Source organism: Carcharhinus amblyrhynchos, chromosome 23 (genome assembly GCF_965287045.1).
Source record: "Carcharhinus amblyrhynchos chromosome 23, sCarAmb.v2.hapA, whole genome shotgun sequence".
NCBI classification, from domain to species: domain Eukaryota; kingdom Metazoa; phylum Chordata; class Chondrichthyes; order Carcharhiniformes; family Carcharhinidae; genus Carcharhinus; species Carcharhinus amblyrhynchos.
In genome coordinates, this window is record NC_137346.1 from 24551353 (window position 1) to 24574803 (window position 23451).

At 43.1% G+C, this 23451-nt stretch overlaps 1 protein-coding gene across 1 annotated transcript; it reads left to right on the forward strand.

The window, feature by feature from the left end:
- The first annotated feature begins 3380 nt into the window (after positions 1-3380).
- Positions 3381-22905, forward strand: LOC145357372 (calpain clp-1-like). Its single transcript, XM_080210679.1, has 7 exons — positions 3381-3525; positions 7958-8052; positions 15883-15960; positions 16125-16210; positions 18659-18787; positions 21352-21485; positions 22344-22905. Exons 2-7 carry the CDS (start codon positions 8024-8026, stop codon positions 22587-22589), a joined length of 702 nt encoding a protein of 233 aa, XP_080066805.1. The 5' UTR covers positions 3381-3525; positions 7958-8023; the 3' UTR covers positions 22590-22905.
- Positions 22906-23451: the final 546 nt, after the last annotated feature.

Consider the following 23451-nt stretch of genomic DNA (forward strand, 5'->3'; position numbering starts at 1 on the left):
GCAGGATTCAGTTGAAATTCTGTGCATTGGCTACAAAGAATTAAAACCTCTTGTTAATTGTAAGACTCCTGGCAATGAGTTGGACTTCTAGGAAAAGCCAAGCAGGGAGAGAGAGTTTTAGATGCAAAACTCCAAAGTTAAGGAATATTAAAATTAGAAAGGTTTTGACCTGAAATGGCTCTGCTCAAGAAGCTAATGATGCCACTGTGAGCTGGAAGTCTCCAAATATGGGACCTTGGAGGAGATTAAATGGGGCAACCTTTCTAGTAAAAAGCCCAAGAAATCTCAGTTTTCACTTGAAACTTTGAAACAGTACTGAGGCCAGGTTTAATCTTCCAATTTCTGATAAGTATCTGACTTGTGTTTTTGAGGTGTAAGTCAAATAAGTGCAGAAGGCAAGTTGAGCTGGGGGAATTCTCCAGTCGTATCAGATGGCCGGTCGAAATCTTGTTGGCCTACAGAAAAGAGTGTTGGCCAAAAATTTTACAATTAGTGGGTTTGATGACCCATTTACTGGCCCCCTGCCATTAACCTGTCCCTTCAGCAGGAAATACACGAGGTGGGCTTTGATGCTGGCAATGACCAACCTGGACCTGGTGTGCTGGACCCTGAGGGTTCAGGGAGCAACACCAGCTCGCCAGCCAGCAAATGCAAGAGGCATTCATCCCTCCACCACTGAAATAACAACACAATGCAGACATGAGGGTGACCCAACTCAAACTCCCTCAACCCCCTTTCACCCTCAGAACCCCACTCAGTCTCTTCCCCCGCAGACCCTCATTCAGGGCCCTTTCAGGCCATGAACCATGGCAGTGTTAATAATGCACTGCATTATTGGTAATACACCTTGACCTAGCACATTGGGCCCCAAGGTATGTCCAATGCCAGGCCAGGCTGCAAAGGAAGGGTCCCTCAAGCATACTAGAGCTGGTTGGCTGGGGGCAAGGTGTTGATTTCATCCCTCTCCCCTGAGATTGGGGGGCATGGTTGGATGGCCCTTTCTAGCCCTGGCAGACCTGAAGATCGCCCCCAGCATGATGATTTCAGGCAGCTCTGTGATTAATAACTACATTCCTGCCTGTCAACTGTGAAACTTTGAAGTGGTCTAGTCAATTTAATGTCCATGCCCCCTCAACAGCTGGAAGACTCTTAAATTACAGCAGACTTCATTCTGCAGCAGAGATTTCTCTTTCTCTCTGTCAAAAGCTGAGCTGAGACCCCTTTGAAATCTTCTGACAGAGAGATGTCAATTTCACTGTGGATGGGTGGCGGGGGGGGGGGTTCCTTCTCCGCAGCTGTTCACTCAACTCCAATGTATTCCCACTGCTTTGATTTGAAATCTCTGAGCCTTCCTAGAAAGCTGAGACCTTTGAAAACTTTTGATCTCTTTCAATTTCATAGCACATACTATGAAATAGGCTTTAATTCATAGCTTAATGGATTTCTACTCAGCCTTCAGTCATCTTATTTACCTTTCCCTTCACGCTTGAATGCATCTCAAGCACCCCCATTTTTCCTAACCACAATGTTTACAAGACAAACCTGATTGATAGCTGTGGTTTCTTCAAAGGGAATAAATGGTTTCACTTCCTATTTTGAAGACAAATATCTGTGTTAACAACATTGTCATTTGTATTCACATTCTTTGATTTTTTTGTGTTGTAAAATTATTGAATTTTGTGTTGTAAAATTATTTGAATTTTCAAAAGAAAAAGAATATAAATAAAAATGGTGCAAGTCTTTGCTTTAATTTAGATTAAATAATATAAAATGAAAGCAGAAAATGGTAGAAGAACACTGAATAAGTCTGTTCGCATCCGTGGAGAAAAAAACACAGTTAATGTTTTGAGTTCATGTGACTTCTTTCAAGCTGAAGAATTCGGATCTCATGGATGGAATCTCTACAGTGCAGAAGGAGGCAATTCAGACCATTCAGCCTGCACCGACAACAATCCCACACATGCCCTAATCCTGTAACGCCACACATTTACCCTGCTACTCCCCGTCATCAGTAAGGGTCAATTTAGCATAGCCAATCAACCTAACTCAGACATCTTTGGATGTGGGAGGAAAGCAGGGCAGCCAGGGGAAACCCATACAGATATAGGGAGAATGTGCAAGCTCCATATAGACATCACCTAAGGCTGGAATCAAACCGGGTCCCTGGCGCTGTGAGGCAGCCACCATGCCACTCTGTTTCTCTCTCCACAGATGCTCCTGGACCCCTTGAGAGTTCTTCCAACATTTTCTGTCTTTTAATTTCAGATTTCCAGCATCCACAGTATGTTGCTTTTAACACGTTATTTTATTTTGCCACTCCATTGTCTTCTCAACCATCAAATCAGTATTCAATGATTGTCCTGTGCAGTTATTTGCCTACTTCTTTTGCATCAGCATTGGATTTTACCTGCAGGTTGCACGGGTCATATAAGGCGATTGAAGGAGGGTGGACACTGGATGCTCTGACAGACCTCACTGGCGGTGTTGGTGAGATCTACAGGTTTTCAGAATTTGCAGATAGGTATGAGGAACTGTACAACCATCTTGCTGCTGCTTCTCGGAAGAATGCTTTGATGGCCTGTGGAACAGGAAAGGTTAGACCGGTGATATTCTGTAGAAGACTCATACGAAACGTTAACTCTGTTTCTCTCTCCACAGATGCCGTCAAACCTGCTGAGATTTTCCAGCATTTTCTGTTAAAGCAAGTTGAAGTTGATTTTCTTCCTAATATTGTTAATTACTTTTTGGAGAGGACCTAATGCTGGCCACAATAAGAGTGGACAGGTTTTCAAAGGGATGTAAAATAAGTAACATGGAATTGGTTGCTTATTAAACATCTTGCTAGATTATCCATTCCATTGATGTTAGGTGCATTGACTATGCTAAATTCGCCCTCAATGTACCTGAACAGGTGCCGGAGTATGGTGAGTACTTATTCACAGTAAGTTCATTGCAGTGTTAATGTAAGCCTACTTGTAACACTATAATTAAACTTCAATATACAATGAGAGTGCTGTGAAGAGGCACATTTTTGCTCAGCCAAAATCTAATCTACTGGAACTAAGCAATAATAACATAAAATTATTGCATTCATCTTTTTATTTAATCCCAACATCAACATTTCCAGCAAGAATTTGTGTTCTAATAATGCATTTCCAAATGCTGCTTGTAATTTAACAAGTACTTCTTGCTGGCAAGGACCCAGCTTGCCATCGTGCTTATTGACAAAGTGTGAGACTCTTCATCGAGATTTTTCCCTTGTGTTTGCTTGGCCTGGGCTGCCACTGGACAAAGCTCTCTACTCACAGATAAACCTGAAATATTGGTGCATAATGTAACTGTCAAGACCAAAGCTAAGTATTTGAGCATAACTCCATGAACAATAGCTGAACTCTTGTCATATTTTTTGCAGCACTTTTGACTTACGACTTTCTCCACCTAAATTTTATTCAGGAAGATGAAAGATATGAAAAGCAAGATGGTTTAGTAGCTGGCCATGCCTATAGTGTTACTGCAGTAAGAAAGGTAAACTGTCAGAACAAAAAAACTGCCATTGTTTCTTATTGCAGAATTAAGTTCTACTCCTTTTTATATTCCCCACTCATTAGCCTGTTTCAGGGAATGTGTCACTTTCTTTGACAATGTAATTCTGCATATTTTTGTAAAATAAATACGCAATAGATCATTATATATTGCTCATGGTAAGTCCTTTCATCCTATGAGTTGTCTATCTCTCAGTCGGTGACTGAGTTTTTGTGACACTTTCTGTGTGAGAATGAGAATTTTCTCACGGTATCGCTGTGTAATATCCTGGGATTCATTTGTCTCTGTCTTCTTCTCCCACCAATGCCTCTCTCTATTCACTTATATTTCTCCTTCTCTGTGCCCTGATATTTGACACTATTGATTTTTGTCTGTCTTGAACCTAAGGTATCTCTCCTTTCTTGTCTGTTTCAGCTAATCTCTTTCTCTTTTCATATGGGGTGGCACGGTGGCACAGTGGTTAGCACTGCTGCCACACAGCGCCAGGGACCCAGGTTCAATTCTGGTTTCGGTTCATTGCACATTCTTCCGGCGTCTGCATGGGTTTCCTCCAGGTGCTCTGGTTTCCTCCCACTGTCCAAAGATATGCAGGTTAGGTTGATTGGCTATGCTACATTGACCCTAGTGTCGAGGGATAAATATGTTCGGTTTCAGGAATATGGCTGCAGGTGGGATTGTGGTCGGTACAGACTTGGTGGGCCGAATGGCCTCCTTCTGTACTGTAGAATCTATGATTCTAATTTTTATCCCCACTGATATGAGTTGATCTCTTTTGTCTTTCTGTTGTTTGTTTCTTTGTTACCACCTGGCACTCTCTTTCTATGCCCCATTTTCTCTACTTATACACAATATTTCAACGTAGTCCCAATTTTTTTATTTTTGTTCCCATTTCCCTACTCAAAATATTTCTTTTTCTCCTTGGCTTGACTTCATTCTACCTGCAAAATCTCAGTGTTACCCAAGGGATGTGGAGATGGGGAAGGCCACACACAATACACCCACTCTAATGGGACTCAACCAATTAGAGTCTGACGTCACTCCACATTGTCTGTTGATTCCAAGCCTATCAGCAAATGCAGAGCTATCAGGCTCTGCTTGGTCTCCCAGAACTGTGGCTGGCACACCCTCCCCCCCTCCCCCATTGGTCGGGGCCCTGTGCTTAGACACAGTGTGTTTCATTGTAATTCTGCCTCTAGGTGCTGGGCAGGGAGAGATGACGGAGAACAATATTTAGATGGAGATGTGGAGCCAAAGGGAAAGACACAGGGGGCGATTTTACCAAAGAATGAGTGTGAAAACAGGACAGAATTATGCCCATTTTTGGGCGAGCTCCCGGACACTTTCTTATGTCATTTAGAAAGAAAAATGAGACAAAGTGTGATTCTCACCAGTAGGGGGAGTGGACGGAGTCTACTTATGCTGGGAACTCTGCTGCAGACTGCTAAAGGGTGCTTTTGCTCATATGCCCTGCTCTCCCAGTGTATTGTGTGCAAGAGTACATAATGCATTGGAAATCCGTCATGGCTGTGCACCTCTCCAGACATTACACCCCACCCCTATGTTTGCCCCACCCCAATCACGGCCCCCTGATCACCCCCCCTAATTTCACACCCCCGCATTGCTCCCCACTTGATAAAGCACCTGATCACTTCCTCAGGATTCCTTGCAATACTTCTTAATGAGTAAATTACCTTTTGAGATGTAGTTGCTCGTGTCAGGTTGACACATGGAAGACAATTGCCCAACAATTTGCTTTTATATGACAATATACTGCAACACATTGCAGGGTCATAAACAATTGAGATGACGATCTCGGATCTGTCATCAGGCCAACAGATCTGAAATATCAGCCAGTACTTATAATTGATGGCTGACACATTGAACATACCAATTGCCAAAGAGGCCTTGTATAACCTTGCACGCAATGGTGTTTTCCACTCACATTTCCCTGAATTCAGTACATCAAGAACAAAAAAGCCCTCGGTTATTTGAGCCTGACAATGTGGAAATCCAATTCCCAAAGCTTTGCAATAGTTTGGGTGAAGTATGCATTAGTGATCTCTCTGTTAGTTAGCATGTGACACTCAGGTGTAGTCTGTCTTGTATGACTTAGCCTCTCCTTCCCAAAGGCAGTGGCAAGAGCCTGACCTGGGTTTGGTTATACTGACTTGAGAAACATATTTGATGATGGATCGCTAATAGAAGATGCTCCCTCGAGTTATAAAGCATTGGAACATGTCACTTTTAGGTGACATCTGGTTTTGATGTGTCCTCAATCCTTTTATCTTTACAACCCATGAATCACCCAATTTTACTGGTTTAGTTTATAACAGTTTATCACACTATGTTAAAAACAATCTGATCTGGTTATATGGGTGAGGCCCAAGCATCAGCTGGAATGGCATCTACATATGTGTCTGTGCCTTTCTCCCTTCCACCTTTCTCTTGTCTCACAGCAGAATGAAGGGTTACCTGCTCATCTTTCAGTCTTAACACAATAAAGGCAACTACAATCACAGTCTATCAAAACATAAAGCAACTTCTAAGTATCAAAACATGCCAGCCAGCCTAGCTTTACAGAGATTGGGTGCCCATTTTAAAGGATGCCCCGATCTCAGCGCTGAGAAATAGGGCACCCTTCCCCTCCCAATAGACCTGGTGAAGCCCGCTGACAAGGAGAGCACCCCTAATGCCTCAGCATAGAGGTGCATCCTCCCCCACCACTGAAAGAACAGATCGTCCCTCCTACACCACGCAGGCATGAGGGTGACCTGACTCCCCTTCCTCCCGGGCAGAACCCTCACTTCTCCCCACCCCCCCCCCCACAAGACAGAAACTCTAAGGTGGGGTCTCACCTCCTCAAACCACCCTCAATCCCCCTTCAGGCACCGCCCCTTGGCAGTGCCAATCTTGCACTGCCCTCTGGCATCCTGGCAGTGATGCTCTGATGTGATGCGTCTGAGGGAATGCATAGAGGTAAATCCTGCACCCATGTGCTCCTCTGCTGCTGCCAGGCTGCACAGGGAGGGTTTCCAAAAGATCTGGGCATTGGGTGGACTTGAGTTGGGATGAAGGGGTTGACCTTTGTGGACCCTTCGCAGGATGGTGGTCTAGCGGCTGCACTTGTCCCTGTTGCCCTGGCAAAGGTAGTAACTTCTAGAATGGTGATTTCATTAATGTGAAGGATTTTCATTAATGTCTTTGTCCTTTAAAACATTGGGAGTGTCCTGGTCACTTTGATATCCATGCCCCATGTATAGCTGGATACTTTCAAAATCACTGCAGCACTCCATTTCACACTAGGGATTGGCTTAGATGTTAAATAACCTCTTAAAAGTATCTGATAGAAAAGTCAGTTTTACTGGTAGATCCCCTTGTTTTCTCTCATAAGGCTCAGATGCCTGGAAATTTCTTTGAATGACAGTATGAACTAAGTTTCACTGGGGAGTTCCCCTTTTAACATTGAAAGGGTATTATCGAGTGTCTGGCTTCTTTGATGTATTTTGATTGACAGGTTGGATCACTTACCCACTAGCCAGGAGCTTTTTTTAATTTTTCTTTCCCTTCATGGTTGAATGTTTCTCATGTGCTTTGAAAATATTTTGGTTAGAAAGAGGAACCGAAATACCATAATTGATCCAAAGATGTGCGGGTTAGATTGATTGGCCAAGCTAAATTAACCCTTAGTATCAGCAGGATTAGCAGGGTAAATATGTGGGGTTATAGGAATAGAGTGTGGGTGGGATTGCTGTCGGCGCAGGCTCAATGGGACGAATGGCCTTCTTTGGGGGGGGTGTGGATAGGGAGAGGGGATGCTAGCAGCCCTGGAGATTTCAGTCCTGGGCCCGACAATGTCATTTAAAATATATTAAAGTGGTTATTTAAATAATTTATGCAGCTGTGCACCAATTTCTGGCACAGAGCTGATGGCTCTTGAAATCTGGCTGCCAGATGGAGGCCTTGGCATCCAGCGGGTAGCCCACGAAACGGCTTCTGCCTGAGTATCCCAGCCTGCTGCGCTACAAAATCAGTGCAGTAGGCTGGGAGAATCGTCCTGGGCTGTTTATAAACATTGGAGTTGGGAACTACGTTGGCAGCAGGCCATCGGGATTAGACTATAAGATACTGGAGCAGAATTAGACCACTTGGCCCATTGAGTCTGCTCTGCGATTCCCAGTTAGAGTGAACAAAACTGAAGAATCCTGGCCATAGTGTTTTCTGTGATGTTTCTCTCGGCCAGAATATATGTGAAAAACCTTCAAGGAACACTTTTTAAAATTTCTACAGCTAAATTCTTGACTTTGTCTTTTTTGTTGTACACCTTTGAATCCTTTCCAGCTCCCATTGATGTTGATATAAAGGATCTGAATTCTGAAGATACTGACTGTACTTCTTAAAACTTTGTTTCCTATAGCTGACCACTCCAAAAGGCAGAGTCCCCCTTGTTCGGATTCTCAATCCATGGGGATCGGGGCACAACATGGAATGGACAGGTGACTGGAGCGATGAGTAAGTGTTATCCTTGCAGCAATTGTATTGAGATAAAGGATGAGAAAGCTCATCAAGACTCTCTCAAAATTACTCGTTTCAAATTGGCAAATCCAGACTCTTCCTCTTAAGCATTCACTTAACAATAAGCAACGTTGAAGTGATTAGTCATGGAATTGCCTGAGTTTAAACCAAGACCAGGATATCAGGATAATGCATTAAACTAATGTGCATTTAGCAGCGTTGCCTAACAATGCCAAGAATGATGAACTACGCATGTAGCACCCACCCTGAGCCAGCATGTGCACGAGAAGTCTGTGGTTTGTCGGGACTTGGAGTTCCTGACGTCCAACTTAAGTTTGGGTTTCGTAAAATGTGCTTCAACCACCCATATCAAAATGGTTCTCACCTTCGAGATTCTAACAGAAACTGCTGTACCTCTGTGTTGTACCATCAGTCAATTGCCTCTGCTGCCTCCTTGGCAATTGACATGTCAGTGGGAGACAGCGGGAGCAGAGAAAGTTTCCAGGGTCTCACCAATGGTGCATTGCCCAGATTAGCCATTGCACCTACGTGTCAGTAATGTAATGACTGAAGACCAATGCCTGGTTTTTGACGAGCAGGGACATTCAGGGCTGGGTATAAGGTCACCATCCAATTAAGGACACTGGGTGCACCCCTGGAAACTGAAGGAACAGTATGAGCTTCTTCAGCAATGACAAAGTAACAGGTCCACTCTCAGAAGTGGGAGCTGCTGATGTAGGAAGAGAGGGAGAATGACAGGCTGCCTCAGAATGGGGAAAAGCCTCTGGAGAAGTTTTTAAATAGCAAAATTGCTCAGAAACCACAACTGGTAGATGGTCATCATGAATGTGAGGATGGTGGCAGGTGAGGTGAGGAAGGGGGGGTGCAGGGGCTGGGCCGGAAGTGGAGGTGGGGGCGCATTCAACAAGGCAGTCAGTGGCGGGCAGCACTAGGATGGGAGACAGGGTTGGGAAAATCAAGAGTTTATCTGCCTCCAGTTCCATCTCCATGGCCTTTCGAAAATTCGGCCCTTTTTTAATATTTCAGTCTTCCCTCTGATCACTAAAATAAAAGCAAAAAACTATGAATGCTGGAAGTCTGAAATAAATACGGAGAATGCTGGAAAAACTCAGCAGGTCTGGCAGCATCTGGAGAGAGAGAAGCTGAGTTAACGTTTCAAACTTGTATGACTTTTCAACTCCCTGGATGAGTCATTTGGACCAAAACATGTTAACTCAGTTTCTCTCTCCACGCAGGCTGCCAGACCTGCTGAGGTATAGCCAGCATTTTCTGTTTCTACCTCTGACCACTAGATGGCTGTATCCACCTTAACATTGCCTGTGTCATTGAACAGGCGGGTAGCACATCAGCCGCACCTTATGAATCTAGTTCGATTCTTTGAAAAGCATGGAAAACCCATCATTGTGAATAATGGGAACCAATCTGCGCCAACCAGGGAAATATCTGTCCATTAACATACTTCCCTTTTTAAAAAACAAACTTTTCTGAAGTGAACTCAACATTCAAATAAACACAAAATTGCACCTGGAGGTAATTCTATTATTGTGCAATTAAACACTGGCCCTGACTTTCCTCGTCACCTACCTGGCCTGGGTGTTGGTCTCAGATGGAATGTATATTTGTATATCTGGGTGCAGGACACCTCCCACTTTATTGAAATGCTCTTCTGGCCTCGAAAACCACCTGAAAATCCTTGGACAATGCATTGGCAATTTAACTTCAAAGCCTCCATTCCTTCTTCCTTTATGGCAAACCTGGAAACTCTCAAGTTCCAAATGGTCCCGTCAAGAGCCTTCTAGTCATGTATCTTCCTTCTGGTTGACAGTCTTGCACTTTTACTGCTGAAACGGAGTAATCTTCGTTAAATTTGGGCATCTTGAGTCCAAAGATGTGCGACTTAGGTGGATTGACCAGGTTAAATTGCCCCTTTGTGTTCCAAGATATATTGGTTAGATGGGTTAGCCATGGTAAATGTGTAGCGTTAGGGAGATAGGGTGGGGGAGAGATAAGATACTCTATCGGAGAGTTGATGCAAACTCAATGGGCCGAATGGTCTCCTGTACTGTTGGGATTCTATGGTTCTATGACTTTTGTAAATTGACTTGAGATTTATGATCATTATATAAAAACATAATGTTGAGACTTTGTGTACCCGAATACCATAGCTGCGCTTGTGCACACTTGCACTGAGCTTATGCGAACATTCATAAGTCATAAATTATGGCTTATTCCACCTGTAATAATACTGTGCCCACTCTTGAACTGCAAGAAGCGACACTAGCCCTCACCAGCTTATTCACACACATCATATTATTTCTGTTTTAAACATTGCATTTTAAAGAGAAAAAGAAGGCTGGCATTCATGTAATGCTGTTCACAACCTCAGGCTGTCCGAAAATTCTTTGCAGCCAATGAAATGCTTTTCTCCAAGTGCAGCTAATCTTATTCCATAGAAAATGTAACAGCCAAAGTGACATGCAGTTAGGTCCCACAAGCAACAATGCAATAACGACCAGATAATTGTTTCTTAAGTGGCAATCGGGGATAAATATTAGCCAGGACACCGCTGGAATTTTTCTGCTCTTTTTCAATATAGTACCCTTCTTCTGAGATTATGGGTGGGATTTTATGGCTTCGCTCATCCTGAAACTGTAAAATCCCACTTAAGGTCAATGGACCTTTCTATTGTCCACCCCTTACCCGTTCCAATTCTCGTGGCGAACGGGGCAGTAAAATTCCAGCCTCTGTCTATTTTGATGGCATCTCCCTTTAAGGGGCAGTGTTTTAATTTATCCCCCAATGTATTGATTTAGCAAATCTGACGAAGGATCATCCTGACTCAAAATGTTGGCTATTCTCTCTCCACAGATCCTGTCAGACCTGCTGAGATTTTCCATGATTTTCCGTTTTTGTGCCAGATTCCAAATTCTGCAGTATTTTGCTTTTATACCTTTTTAGTTTATTTGAATCATAGAATCCCAACAGTGCAAAAGGGACCATTCAGCCCGTCAGGTCTGCACCATCTCTCTGATAGAGTATCTTATGCGGGCCCTCTCCCCTGCCCTATCCCCATAACCCCATGCATTTCCCATGACTAATCCATCCATTTGGTTACCAAGAGAAACACACAGCTTTCCTGTTGATATTTTCAAGCTTTCTACCAATGTGTAAATATTCAAAAGAGCGCCCTTCTGTTCAATGATTCAGTTAAATATCCAGTGCAGAATTTTCCCTTGTAGTCTTCGTTTGGAACCCTGCTGACTGACAGAAATACAGATCGGAGGTCCACGCTCTGTAGGAAACCCCAGGGTAGCCACTTTATGGTCAAAGGGAGAACTAAGAATGGCAGGTGGGCTTTTGACCCCTGGAGGGCAAATCTGATGCTTCACAAATTGAAAGCAGCAGCAGGCTGCAATGGAGAGTAAACAAGGAAGAGGGTGCTTCACAGTGAAGTCATCCTCTTGCCAACTTTTTAAAATCTGAAGTAAAAAATCTTCTCTTTATCTTTCAGTCAAGCCCCCAATGCCACTGCTCTTTGGCACCAACCCAGGAAGGAAAACCAGTTCAAAGTTGTCAAATCCCAATTTAAAAAATCAGTAACGGTGGATTTCCATCAGAAGGTGTACAACAAAAACAGTTCAGACAGGTTTTGCTGGTTTTCTCTTTTTGGCAGGTTGAGACTCTGAGCTTGGCCAGGGTGCTGACTCTCTGGTCTGCCAATTTGGAGGGGGCACCTCCAGGCAGTTAAACTCTCCCCACCACCTGCAGGTACCTTGGTAGAAAATCCCATTTGACCATCCTTAATTGGCCTTAAAGGGCGCTTAACGAGTGGTGTATTTTCATCCCCCTGCCTCACCAAACCTTCCGCAGCTGGGCCTAGAAGTGAAATCCTTTGGCCTCATAAAAACATAGAAAATAGAAGCAGGGGTAGGCCATTCGGCCCTTTGAACCTACTCCACCATTCATTTTGATCATGGCTAATTGTCAAAATCAATATTCTGATCCCACTTCCCTCCACCATATCCTTTGACCCCTTTAGCCCTGCCGCAACCTCGGTGAAAACATTCAGAGAAATGGTACTTAGGTGGTTTCTTCCGAGATTTCAAGCCAGGAAATTGGGAAAAACCCTGTGGAATTTCAAGCCCCTTTATCTTTGCCAAGTAGCTTTCTGACAGAGTTGTTTAAAATTAGCCTGCATCAATTATCATTATGTTATTTATTGCTGCTGATGTCTTTGTCTGTTTGCTCACAAGGTGTTTCATCAACTTTCAGTTCCTTTGCCATTATCATGTGACATGTTTGACTAACCTTTTGTACTTTGAGTTGCATTCATTCATATCCAGCCTCACATTACCTAATAGATTGTTTTTTTCCCCAACCTTTGGTCTTGTTTCTGCTTATTCTCTTCCTCAATCACTGTATCATGTACAGTGATATCTGCTCCTTCATAAGCATCTAATGTTGTATTTTGGAACATTTCTGGAACTGAGGCAGTCCCAAAAGACATCCTGCAACACAATAATATCTGCCAAAAGGCCCTACTCCCTCCGTCATCCTTGTGGAATGATATTTTTTCCTGTGGAGTTTGGAAAAGGCTTTTAAGAAATCATTAAACTTAGAACAGGAAAGCCAGATAATATTTCTCAGCTCACCCACCTCCTTGTGATCCCAGAGTATCGCCCTAGCACAGATTCCAATACTATTGCCTCCCTTATGCTTTTCATAGATTTATTTCATTTATTTTTGTAATAAATAACTTTTAACTCTCCTGAATCTGCATTTTACCAGTTTTAACCTGCACTGTGCCATCCTATTGTCAAGTTTTTTTTGGAGTAGTCTTGGGGAATTAATTTTTCTACGCTGCTTATACACGTTTACTGTAGGTCATTTCTTCGTTGCCTCCTTTCCCAGTCTACGGCCGGAATTCACCAACCTCACCCATGACGTATCTGCGATTATTTGGTCCTGCTGCAGTAAATGGGAGATTTGGCTAAGTGCCAAATTCTCCGTTTTCACTGGCAGCGGTAGCGGGGCGTGCGAGACCACGGAATTCCGGCCTACAAATTTTATCCTAATGCAATCTTGTGACTCCTCATAGAATTGTAGAATCCTACTGTGCAGAAGGAGGTCATTCGGCCCATTAAGTCTGCACTGACCACAATTCCACTCAGGCCCTATCCCCATAATCCCATGCATTTACCTGAGCTAGTCCCTGTGACACTAAGGGGCAATTTAACATGGCCAATCCATCTAACCCACACATCTTTGGACTGTGAGAGGAAACCGGAGCACCCAAAGGAAACGCACGCAGACATGGGGAGAATGTGCAAACTCCACACAGATATTGACCCAAGCCAGGAATTGAACCTGGGTCCTTGACGCTGTGAGGCAGCAGTGCTAACCACTGTGCCACCCCTAAGACCATTCCAGAGTCTGGATTCATTCTTGCGTATTGGTGATCAGAGCTGACCTTTCAACCCTTACCATCATGTCCGACTGGAGCGTCAATTTTCCACTGGGCACTGGTGACTGAGCTGGCAGTGGTGATTATGGAACCAGAGTGAGACGTGGAGAATAATTTGGGGTAACCCAATAGAGAAATACTGATCAGAATCTTTGGAGTCCAGGGCAGCAAAAAGTGCAAATTTGTATGAGTGGTGGTGGTTTTGTTAAGTTAGTCCAAAATGCCTCAACAAAGCTCCAAAACACACCACATAGCTCACCTTAGAAGCAGCAGCCATGAAAACAGGGAGGGTAATCCTTGTTTCAACATTGCTCTCAGTGCAAGCAACAAGTGTGCGGAGCTAGTTATACCACTGAGTCCAATCACTGAGCACAACATTACATCAAGTACCAATAATCAGAGCCATGTCTTTTTTTTGGACTGAAGAAATTTCAAATATCAATCAAAACAAAAAGACAGAGAATGTACTTTTTTTTTGCAAAAAGAGTTACACTTTTAATTTTATAGGCGTTCCCTAGTTTTCGAATTTTAATTTTGTAGTGTTTTATTTCCAGTTTTATAACCCCAGAATTTTTTTTTTCCTGTTCGTCACCAATCGCCCTCATTCTGCAGAGGGGTTTGTCACTTTGAATACATATAGTTGAATAATTATTGCCCATTTCTTCTTGTTTTAGAACATTGCAGGTTGGGTGTCTCTGTTCAGCTGCTTGGTTGAAGGACAAATAGATAGAAGTACGAATTTGGGCAAACAGAGCCAATAATATACCCCCAATGCAACCCCATGAGTGGATGGGGTGAGAGGTTCTGGGGGATGAGGAGGCAATCCTGGGCACAACTGAGTGTGGGATGGTTTAATTTGTCATTTCAAAATGTTTTAATTCCCGGTTGGATGTGTAGAAATTATTCTTTATTTTGCATTGAGTTATTTCTTTGGCCAGATGGTAAATACAGAGCCGATCCTCAGCTGATATGTTTCAGCTCATGTTAACACACACACACAGGGAGGATAGCATATGGGCTAGTGGGAGGAGGTTCAACACTGGCATCATGCCCAGTTTGTGTCTCTTTCCATATTTGAATTTGGTATCATTTAACTTTGTAAGTGCGGGATTTTGCTGTATTTCAGATAGGAATCTGTTGATGAAAGTTGTTATTAATGATTTAAAAAGGAAAAAGCCCTGATTTTAAAAACTCACCCCCAGGCTTTTGATCCTGCCCAATTCTCAGAAACTACCTTGAAGGGAAGCAATAAGAGGGAGCTTTTCCCCTTTGTTTGTTGATGGGGCGGCATGATGGCACAGTGGTTACAGCTGCTGTCCCACAGCACCAGGGATCTGGGTTCAATTCCCAGCTTGGGTCACTTTCTGTGTGGAGTCTGCATGTTCTCGCCGTGTCTGTGTGGTGTGCTCCAGTTTCCTCCCTCAGTCCGAAAGACGTGCTGGTTAGGTGCATTGACCATGCTAAATTTTCCCTCAGCGTACCAGAACAGGCACTGGAGGGTGGCAACTAGGGGATTTTTCACAATAACTCCATTGCATTGTTAATGTAAGCCTACTTGTGACACTAATAAATAAACTTTAAAAAACTTGTTTTGCAAACTTTGCACACTGCATAGGATAGTTTCGATATTTAGAAATATCTGGGGGGGGTGGGGTGGGGTTACAGCCTTGCTGGAGCGAGACAGGAAATCCCCACCTCAGGTCAAGGGATATTTCCATTGTCCACCCCTCGCCCACTCCGATTCCTTGGCGGGCAAGGTGATAGAATTCTGGTGACACGGTCTGGAATGGATCATTTTGGTTCACCCAGCTGGGCCCAGATTAACCAAAAAACAGAATATGCCAGTCATTATCTGAATCCTACAGCTGAGAGAAATTAAGTTCCACGATTACTTGACACACTTGTAAATTATTGGCATGAAAAACTTAGCGTCTCACTAGTGCAATAGGGATATCCTTCAGAGGTGGGGTATGTGGCATGTTGGGGGCGAATGCAGAGGAATTTTCATATTGTTTTCTAGTAATCCTGCACTCACACTGAGGCCGCAAATGTTAGTAGGTGCACATGTTCAAAAGACATTTCAATCTCCAGCAACTGCATCCCATATCTTGATATATTTGAATAAAAATCCACTCCACTGGGAAATTGTGTCCTCCTGTGGAAATTCTGGCACATTTTCTCCATCATCCACATTTTTGACAGCCCTGAATTTCCTTGTCTGTGTTTGAAATTCAGCAAGCTTGAAATTCTGAATAGCTCTATCCTTTGAAAGAAGAAGTGTGATAGTCAGGATGCTTGGAAAAAGCAATGAATCTTTACATGATATTTCTTCCTTCTACAAGTTCTCCACTATGGAATCAAATCCCAATCTGGACGAAGGAAGCATTTGGATTTACCAAGAAGGATGACGGGGAATTCTGGTAGGACATTTCAATCCATTGGCTTGTACGTTTGTTGTATATCCAGTTGGTAGATAGTGCAGGAAAATGGCATTCAGGTTGATGATCAGCCATGATGGGCTGAATGGCTTACTCCTGTTCCTGTGTTCCAGCTAGCATGGTCATAGCACTGTTTTATTTCACAGGATGAAGTTTGATGACTTCTGTAAAAAGTTTGCAACAATCACAGTTTTGACTCTGGGACCTGACTTTGATGGTGATGGAAGTGCAGGTAATGACTGGAATTTTATTATACAATTTATTAAGGGATGTTACCCACTTTCTGTTGGTGGAGGGAGCTCCTATTCATATTTAAAAATACAATAAGGAAAATAAAACAAAAATCAGCTTTTCAGCTCCTAAGGCCAATTGATACATCCACCAAAATAAGGAGGGCCTAGGAGAGGGAGAGCAGAAAGAAAGATTGAATGCTGAGCTCCAAGCCAGGCCATGTATTAGTTGAGTTGAACCAGGGCCAAAAGTCACTTGGATACTGACAGAAAAGAATAGTACAGAAATGTGTTTCTGCTGCCCACTATCAGTGGAGTGCCTATTGTCAGATATCTTTAAGTGCTTCACAAGAAAGAGAAGGCAGCAGGCTGGTAGGGAGAAGTTTGGGAGGCCTCTAACTTCGAGAACAAGCCAAGAAGCAGATAAGTCATGAAGGCATGTCTGCCACCTTGGGAAAAAAGAAAGAAATCCCACAACGCCAGTTTAAAGTCCAAATAGGTTTATTTGTAGCAAAATTCCTCCCAGCCACCTGACGAAAGGACAGGCTGACCCAAAAGCTTGTGGCTTTTGCTACATATAAACCTGTTTGGACTTTAAACTGGTGTTGTGGGATTTCTTTCTGTTTTACCCCAGTCCAACGCTGGCATCTCCACATCATGACCTTGGAAAAATACATAAGCAAGGCATGAACAGCCATGGCATTAGTACTCTCAGTATTGAACACAATGGCACTTCAATCTTTATAGCAGGTAATGCTTCCAGGCATCCATAGCTATGTCAGAGGAACTGAATTCTCCTCTGTGCCACACTTAATTAGAAAAGTGACTGTCCCCTTACTTATTCACACAGTGAATACACCTCAGTATCAACTACCAACAGTTATTTGTTCCAAATTGGTCTTGACGCCACAATATAGAAATCACTGATTAGATGGAAGTAGCCATTCATGTGCCTATTGAATAAAAAAGAACATATCCAAGTAGCTAAAAGTATAGCCAAAATTTTACAGCCCTGCCCACCATTGGAGCGGGCAAAGGATGGACAATGAAATGGTCCATTGACCTTGGATGGGATTTTACAGTTTTGGGACCTGCGAGGCCATGAAATTCTGCCCTATATCCTTGCTTTTTGGTGTACATATGGACCTAAACATTCTGAAGACATACAGCGTAGAGTAACAGTATCCTCTGTGCAGATTGGAAAGCTGTTACCAGTGTACCAGGTAGGGCAGGTAATGACTTTTAACATTTACTTAAGTCTGAACTTACAGGACAATTAACAAAGTACAGGCAAAATTTCTGCTTATTCATCAGTTGATAAAATATCAAAAAATTATGTGTTTCAAATGTTCAGGGTAACCACTCCATGTCTATTACCCACTGTTTCCCATCAACTATTTCTTATACCGCCAGGCTAGTCTTTCAAAATTAATTTAGCTTCATGCCATTTTAAAATGACATTACTTCTTGCTGTTTGGCCCATTTCCTCAACCTTTTAGAGTTAATTTTTTTCCCAATCTTTGAGCTGCATTTTACATTTCTCTGTTTTTGGCAGGGGTGAGGGCGGCAGGGGAACACATAAAGCAGGATGGGTGCTGAGTGGGTGCCCAACCACCCCACCTTCTCGCCCACCCCTGAGCTCACCCCCATGCTATGGGGATAAGGTGGGGTCCAAAACCGACAGCCTACTGGGCATATTTAAATAATCAAGGGTAAATTGGACTTGTTATCCAGTTGACCTCAATAATATGCTGCCCACACCATAAAACATTTGATATGGGGAAACCTGATTTTAAAAAAATCTTCAAAAGCCAGAAAAGAAGGGTGGGGTTCTATCTTTGGGGGTACCCTTTGCAAATCGAGGGATGGGGAGGGAAAGGGGAAGGCTGAGAATGGGCAGACCCCAAAGATGGAGCCCTTCCCCTCACCACCTTTTTTCCTACCTGCATGCTCCATTAAGCAGATCCCCATCACATCCAACCCCCAACAGTAGATGTAACTGTCCCCGAGATCCACTGGGGATTCTTCTTCATCCTGGTGGCAGCCACGGCAGTGCCCATCCATATGTTCTTGGTGTTGCTGGGACTGATGGAGCTGCTGGCCAATTGGATTGGCCAGCAGCTCCTTGGGGCAGAGGGGTGAGAGTCCCACACTGTCCCAATTTAGCTTGCCGCCCACAGTGTGTTATAGCTGAGGGGCGGGCAGGCGTAGAGTGCCTTAGCTCCATGTCAACTTTGCTTCCGAGAGGATGGTGGCAAGCTATAAGCCCCCTGCCTAACCACCTCCCCCCTGCCGCATCCTGCCACCCCGCCCCCCTCCCCCCACCCACTCTTGTAATATTCTACCTTTGTGGTAGTATGTCACCATTTCTTCCACATGTTGAAAGCAATTCAGCTCTCAGAGTAAAACTGGTTTCAAGGACCTATCAACAACTTTTCTACTCTTCCCAGATGCTGGCAGCTTGCAGGAGGTGAAGGGTCAATGGGTGACTGGAATTAATGCGGGTGGATGCCGGAACAATATGATTGAGTATAGCAGCAACCCTCAGTATCCCATCACTGTCGTTGTCCCAGAAACAGGTGAGAGCCTTTGGTCAAAATGTTTTTGGTCCCCACAATTATGGGAAGTTGTTTGATGTGTCTCTCATTAATTGTGACTGTCTTCGGGCTCTTCAACACAGGTTAAAAAGTCTTTGACTAGTTAATGTATAGCAAGAATTGTTGCAGGCAAAAAAAGCTGAACGAAAGCAGAAAGAGACTGAAAAAGGCATCAGTTTGGGGGTGTTTGCATAAATACACAATTTTCCCTTTAGCATTGCAATTTGTCACTGTCATAAGAATATAAGAACATAAGAAATAGGAGCAGGAGTAGGCCATCTAGCCCTTCGAGCCTGCCCCGCCATTCAATAAGATCATGGCTGATCTGTCGTGGCTCAGTTCCACATTCCCGCCCTCTCCCCATAACCCTTAATCCCCTCTCTTATCAAAAACCCATCAACCCGCTTCTTAAAAATATTTAGCGAGGTAGCCTCCACCACTTCAACGGGCAGAGAATTCCAGAGATTCACCACCCTTTGAGTGAAGAAATTCTTCCTCAACTCCGTTCTAAACTGCCCCCCCTTTATCTTGAGGCTGTGCCCTCTAGTCCTACTGTCCTTTCTGAGCGGGAAGAGTCTCTCCACCTCTATGCTATCCATCCCATTCATCATCTTATATGTCTCAATGAGATCTCTCCTCATTCTCCTAAACTCTAATGAGTACAAGCCTGGTTTATTCAGCCTCTCCTCATAGCTCATGACTCCCCATGTCTGTGATGACCCTACACATCTATCCCCAGCAAAATTAGGACAGTTGGGAGGAAAGTTCTTGAATAAAGCAGCAATTGGGAATAAAAAGCCATTCTTAGAACAAGGGAGTCTACTGGTAATTAGCCAGACTGTTTCACCTTGTAATATGTTGACCTTTCATCAATCACAATTCCAGGAATTACCAGTCCTGGAAAATTCTATTCCAGCATTGATTCATAGAATTGTCATAGTGCAAAAGGAGGCCATTCGGCCCACTGTGTCCACATCAGCTCTCCAAATGAGCACTATGACTTAGTGCCATTTCCCTGCCTTTTCCCCATACTCTTGCTAGTTGTTTCTATTCATATAATCATCTAATGCCTTCTTGAATGCTTCAATTGAACCTGCCTCCACCACTTCCAGGCAATGTATTCCAAACCCTAACCACTTGCTGTGTGAACTTTTTTTTCTCACATCACACTTGCTTCTTTTACAAATCACTTCAGATCTGTGCCTTCATCTCTCTGTCCCAATTTCTCCAATCTATCCTCAGAACTGAGGTTTCTCATCCCTGGAACCATTCCTGGAAACCTCTTCTGCACTCTCTCCAATGTGTTCACACTCTTCCCACATTGTGACACCCAGAACTGTGCACAACATTCCAGCTAAGGTCTAACTAGTGTCTTGTATAAGTTCAGCATTCAGATGGTATGCCATGTCCCTACTAATAAAGCCCAGGACATTATAGCTTTATTAACTGCTCTCTCTACCTGTCTTGCCACCTTCAGTGATCAATGCACATATACACTGAGATCAAAATGCATCATCTCACACTTATCTGCATTGAACTTCATCTGTCATCTATCTGTTCACTACACTAACTTGTTTATGTCCTTTTGAAGTTCTACAATGTCATCCTCACAGCTTACAACAGTCCAAATTTTATATCACCCACAAACTTTAAAATTGTTCCCTGCACACCAAGATCTCGATCATTAATTTATATCAGGAAAAGCAAGGGTCCAGAACCATGAGGAACTCCATTACAAAGCTTCCTCCAGATGAAAAATATCCATGGACCATTAAACTCTGCTTTCTATTATTCAGCTAATTTTGTATCCACATTGCTACTGTACTTTCATCCACGAGCTATAAATTTTCTCAAGTCTGTTGTGTGACACTGTGTCAAATGCCTTTTGAAATTCTACATACAGCACATCAACAGCATTACCCTCATCAAAACTTTCTGTTACTGTTTCAAAAAATTCCAGGAAGTTAGTTAAACCCTTAGAATTTCCCTTTAAAAATCCAAGCTTGTTTATGCTGTTTTGAATACTTACAGTAAGAAGTCTCACAAAACCAGGTTAAAGTCCAACAGGTTTATTTGGTATCACAAGCTTTCAGAGTGCTGCTCCTTCATCAGCTGAGTGTAGAGTTGGCATTGTAAGACTCTTACTGTGCCCACCTCAGTCCAACGCTGGCATTTCCACATCTTGATTACGAACTGTACTAGGAACAATTATGATGTGGTTCTCACTCAAATCAAAAGATTTGCAGCTAAGAGGACAATCCTGAATATGATGACAGTGGTTACACCTATTTGCAGTCCCCATAAAGAGGATGTACAGGTCACTGTAACAGGGGGATGTGATTGTGCCTTTGAGATGTCTTTTTACTGATAAAGATTTTGTTTTTTATTACACTGAGAAATGTTAATGCATCTTTTTATTCCAATTGCTTTCTTGTTGCTTGGAAATAGGCATGGTTTCTTCAGTTGTTCCAATGACATCTGTTCTGTTAAATGAACAGAAATGCTAACAGACTGTTTCTTGGCATGTGCTGTCTGCCACTCTATAGATGATCTTTCAAGCAGTGATGAAGACCATGCTGATGAGGCATGCTATGTTCTGATATCTTTAATTCAGAATTATCGCAGGATGGACAGGCGGCTTGGCATCTCAATGAATCCTATTGGGATCCAAATCTACCAGGTGAGCTGACAATTTGTTACTTTCTGACAAGGAAGCCACAATACTTTGCTAGAAAATCTAGTCATAGAATCCCTACAGTGCAGAAAGTGGCTGTTCGGTCCAACCAGTCGGCATCAACTCTCTGACAGAGCATTGTACCCAAGCCCAGCCCATCCCCCTGCCCTATTCATGTAACCCCACATATTTACCCTGCTAATCCCCCGAACCTACCAAGGGTCAATCCACCTAACCTTTGGAATGTGGGGGGAAACTGGAGCACCTGGAGGAAACCCACACAGAAACCCACACAGAAAATGCAAACTCCTCACAGTTACCCAAGCTGGGGATCAATTCAGGGTGTCTGGCGCTGTGAGGCAGCAGTGATAATCACGCTGTAATGATTTCTTGTTACTGTGCCTTACTTGATTCGAGAAAATAAAGTAACGTTTGGAGATATTTTCCTTTCTAATTCCTCCCACAAGAATACTTCCCTCTACATAGGACATTCACACCCAATGAATTGCTTGTAGCAAATTACTGTTACTACGAAGGAAAATGTGGCCAACATTGACTCCTGCTGAGTTCTGTTCTAGCAATGCCAACTTTTTTTTAGTTACTCAGCCATGAGTGTGCCGGCACAATAAGAGTCATCAGATTCAGCTCTGCAGGGGCGTCACAGTTCATTAGTCGTCAATAGAGACTGTGAATCAAACCTGACAAATTCCAATCTGATTTCCACACCATCAAAAGAATATATTGATTTTCTCATTTGCTTTTCAAAAAACGTCTTCTGTCAGTTGTGTTTTGTGCGTGGTCCAATACAAAGAAAGAAACTTAAACCGAAACAGAATTGTTAGTTCCCCTTTTTCTTTTTCACAGTCGTCCAACCCGCAGAAGGTTCTAACTGCAGAGCATTTTACACATCACAGAACAGTTTCGGATTCGGGAGCCTATGTAGCCCAGAGAAGCATAAACCTCCGTAGCAAACTTGCACCAGGACACTATGTAATCATTCCAAGTACCTTTGCCTCAAACACTGATGGAGCATTTATGCTACGCATATTCACTGACACTCCAATTCAGTTGCATCAGGGATTCAACCTTGTAACAGATGGGACAGATTGAACTTTCATAGCAGCTATGAGGTTTTCCCAGCACAATGCCGACAGGAAGGGAAAGAAAGGATTCTGCTGATGAGTGATACAGCCAACACACAGGTGTCAACAGTCCAATTTGTATATATGACACAATTACATTTAGGGTTTGAACATTTATGCATGTGTCAAGTACGGTTGTATACAGAAGGTGTAAGCAACAGGATGACATTAGTCATTAACAAAAGTCTTAACTTTTGCATTTAGTTTTCAACAAGTTTATTTATTAGTGTCACAAATAGCTTACATTTGCACTGCAATGAAGTTACTGTGAAAATCCAGTAATCGCCTCACTCAGGTAATTATTACATAGACGTAGGCTGCCTATAGGTCAATTCTTCCCTTGATAAAACATTGATTTAATTTCCTATTTAATGCTTTGGTGAGCATTGTGACACTGTAATACATATGACAATAATAAATCAAATCAAATGCATTGTAAGGGAGAAGACTGACTGACGAGTCAGAAGCTGTCCTGTTGTCAAGTGGCAGGCAGGTTTTCTCCCCCTTCCTCCCTGGGATTGTAAATTCTGCTGACCAGCAGTAAACAAGGTTTCTTGCCTTTCTGGAGTAAAAATTGTGCTGTTGGTGGTTTGCTAGCCAGTACCGAGTCTCTCTCTCTCTCTCCCCCCCTCTCTCTTCCTGGAGTGTTGGAAAGCTGTTCTCACTACAAGCTTGTATGTATGTAGATCAAGAGAACTGCAGCATCCAACAAAAGGACTAAGTTCAAACATCATATGAACATTTGTATTGTCTGAGCTAACTTTATGGCAAGGGTTTCATTTCTGGGATTTGTTTGGTTGGAATGGTATTTAGCTGTTCAGGTATATACA

Excerpts from the sequence above, each read along its gene's own strand:
- LOC145357372 (XM_080210679.1), top strand. The coding sequence starts at position 8,024 with ATGGAATGGACAGGTGACTGGAGCGATGA. Across the intron at positions 8,053-15,882 it reads ACAGGTGACTGGAGCGATGA|TTCTCCACTATGGAATCAAA; the intron begins GTAAGTGTTATC and ends TCCTTCTACAAG. Across the intron at positions 18,788-21,351 it reads TGTCGTTGTCCCAGAAACAG|ATGATCTTTCAAGCAGTGAT; the intron begins GTGAGAGCCTTT and ends GCCACTCTATAG.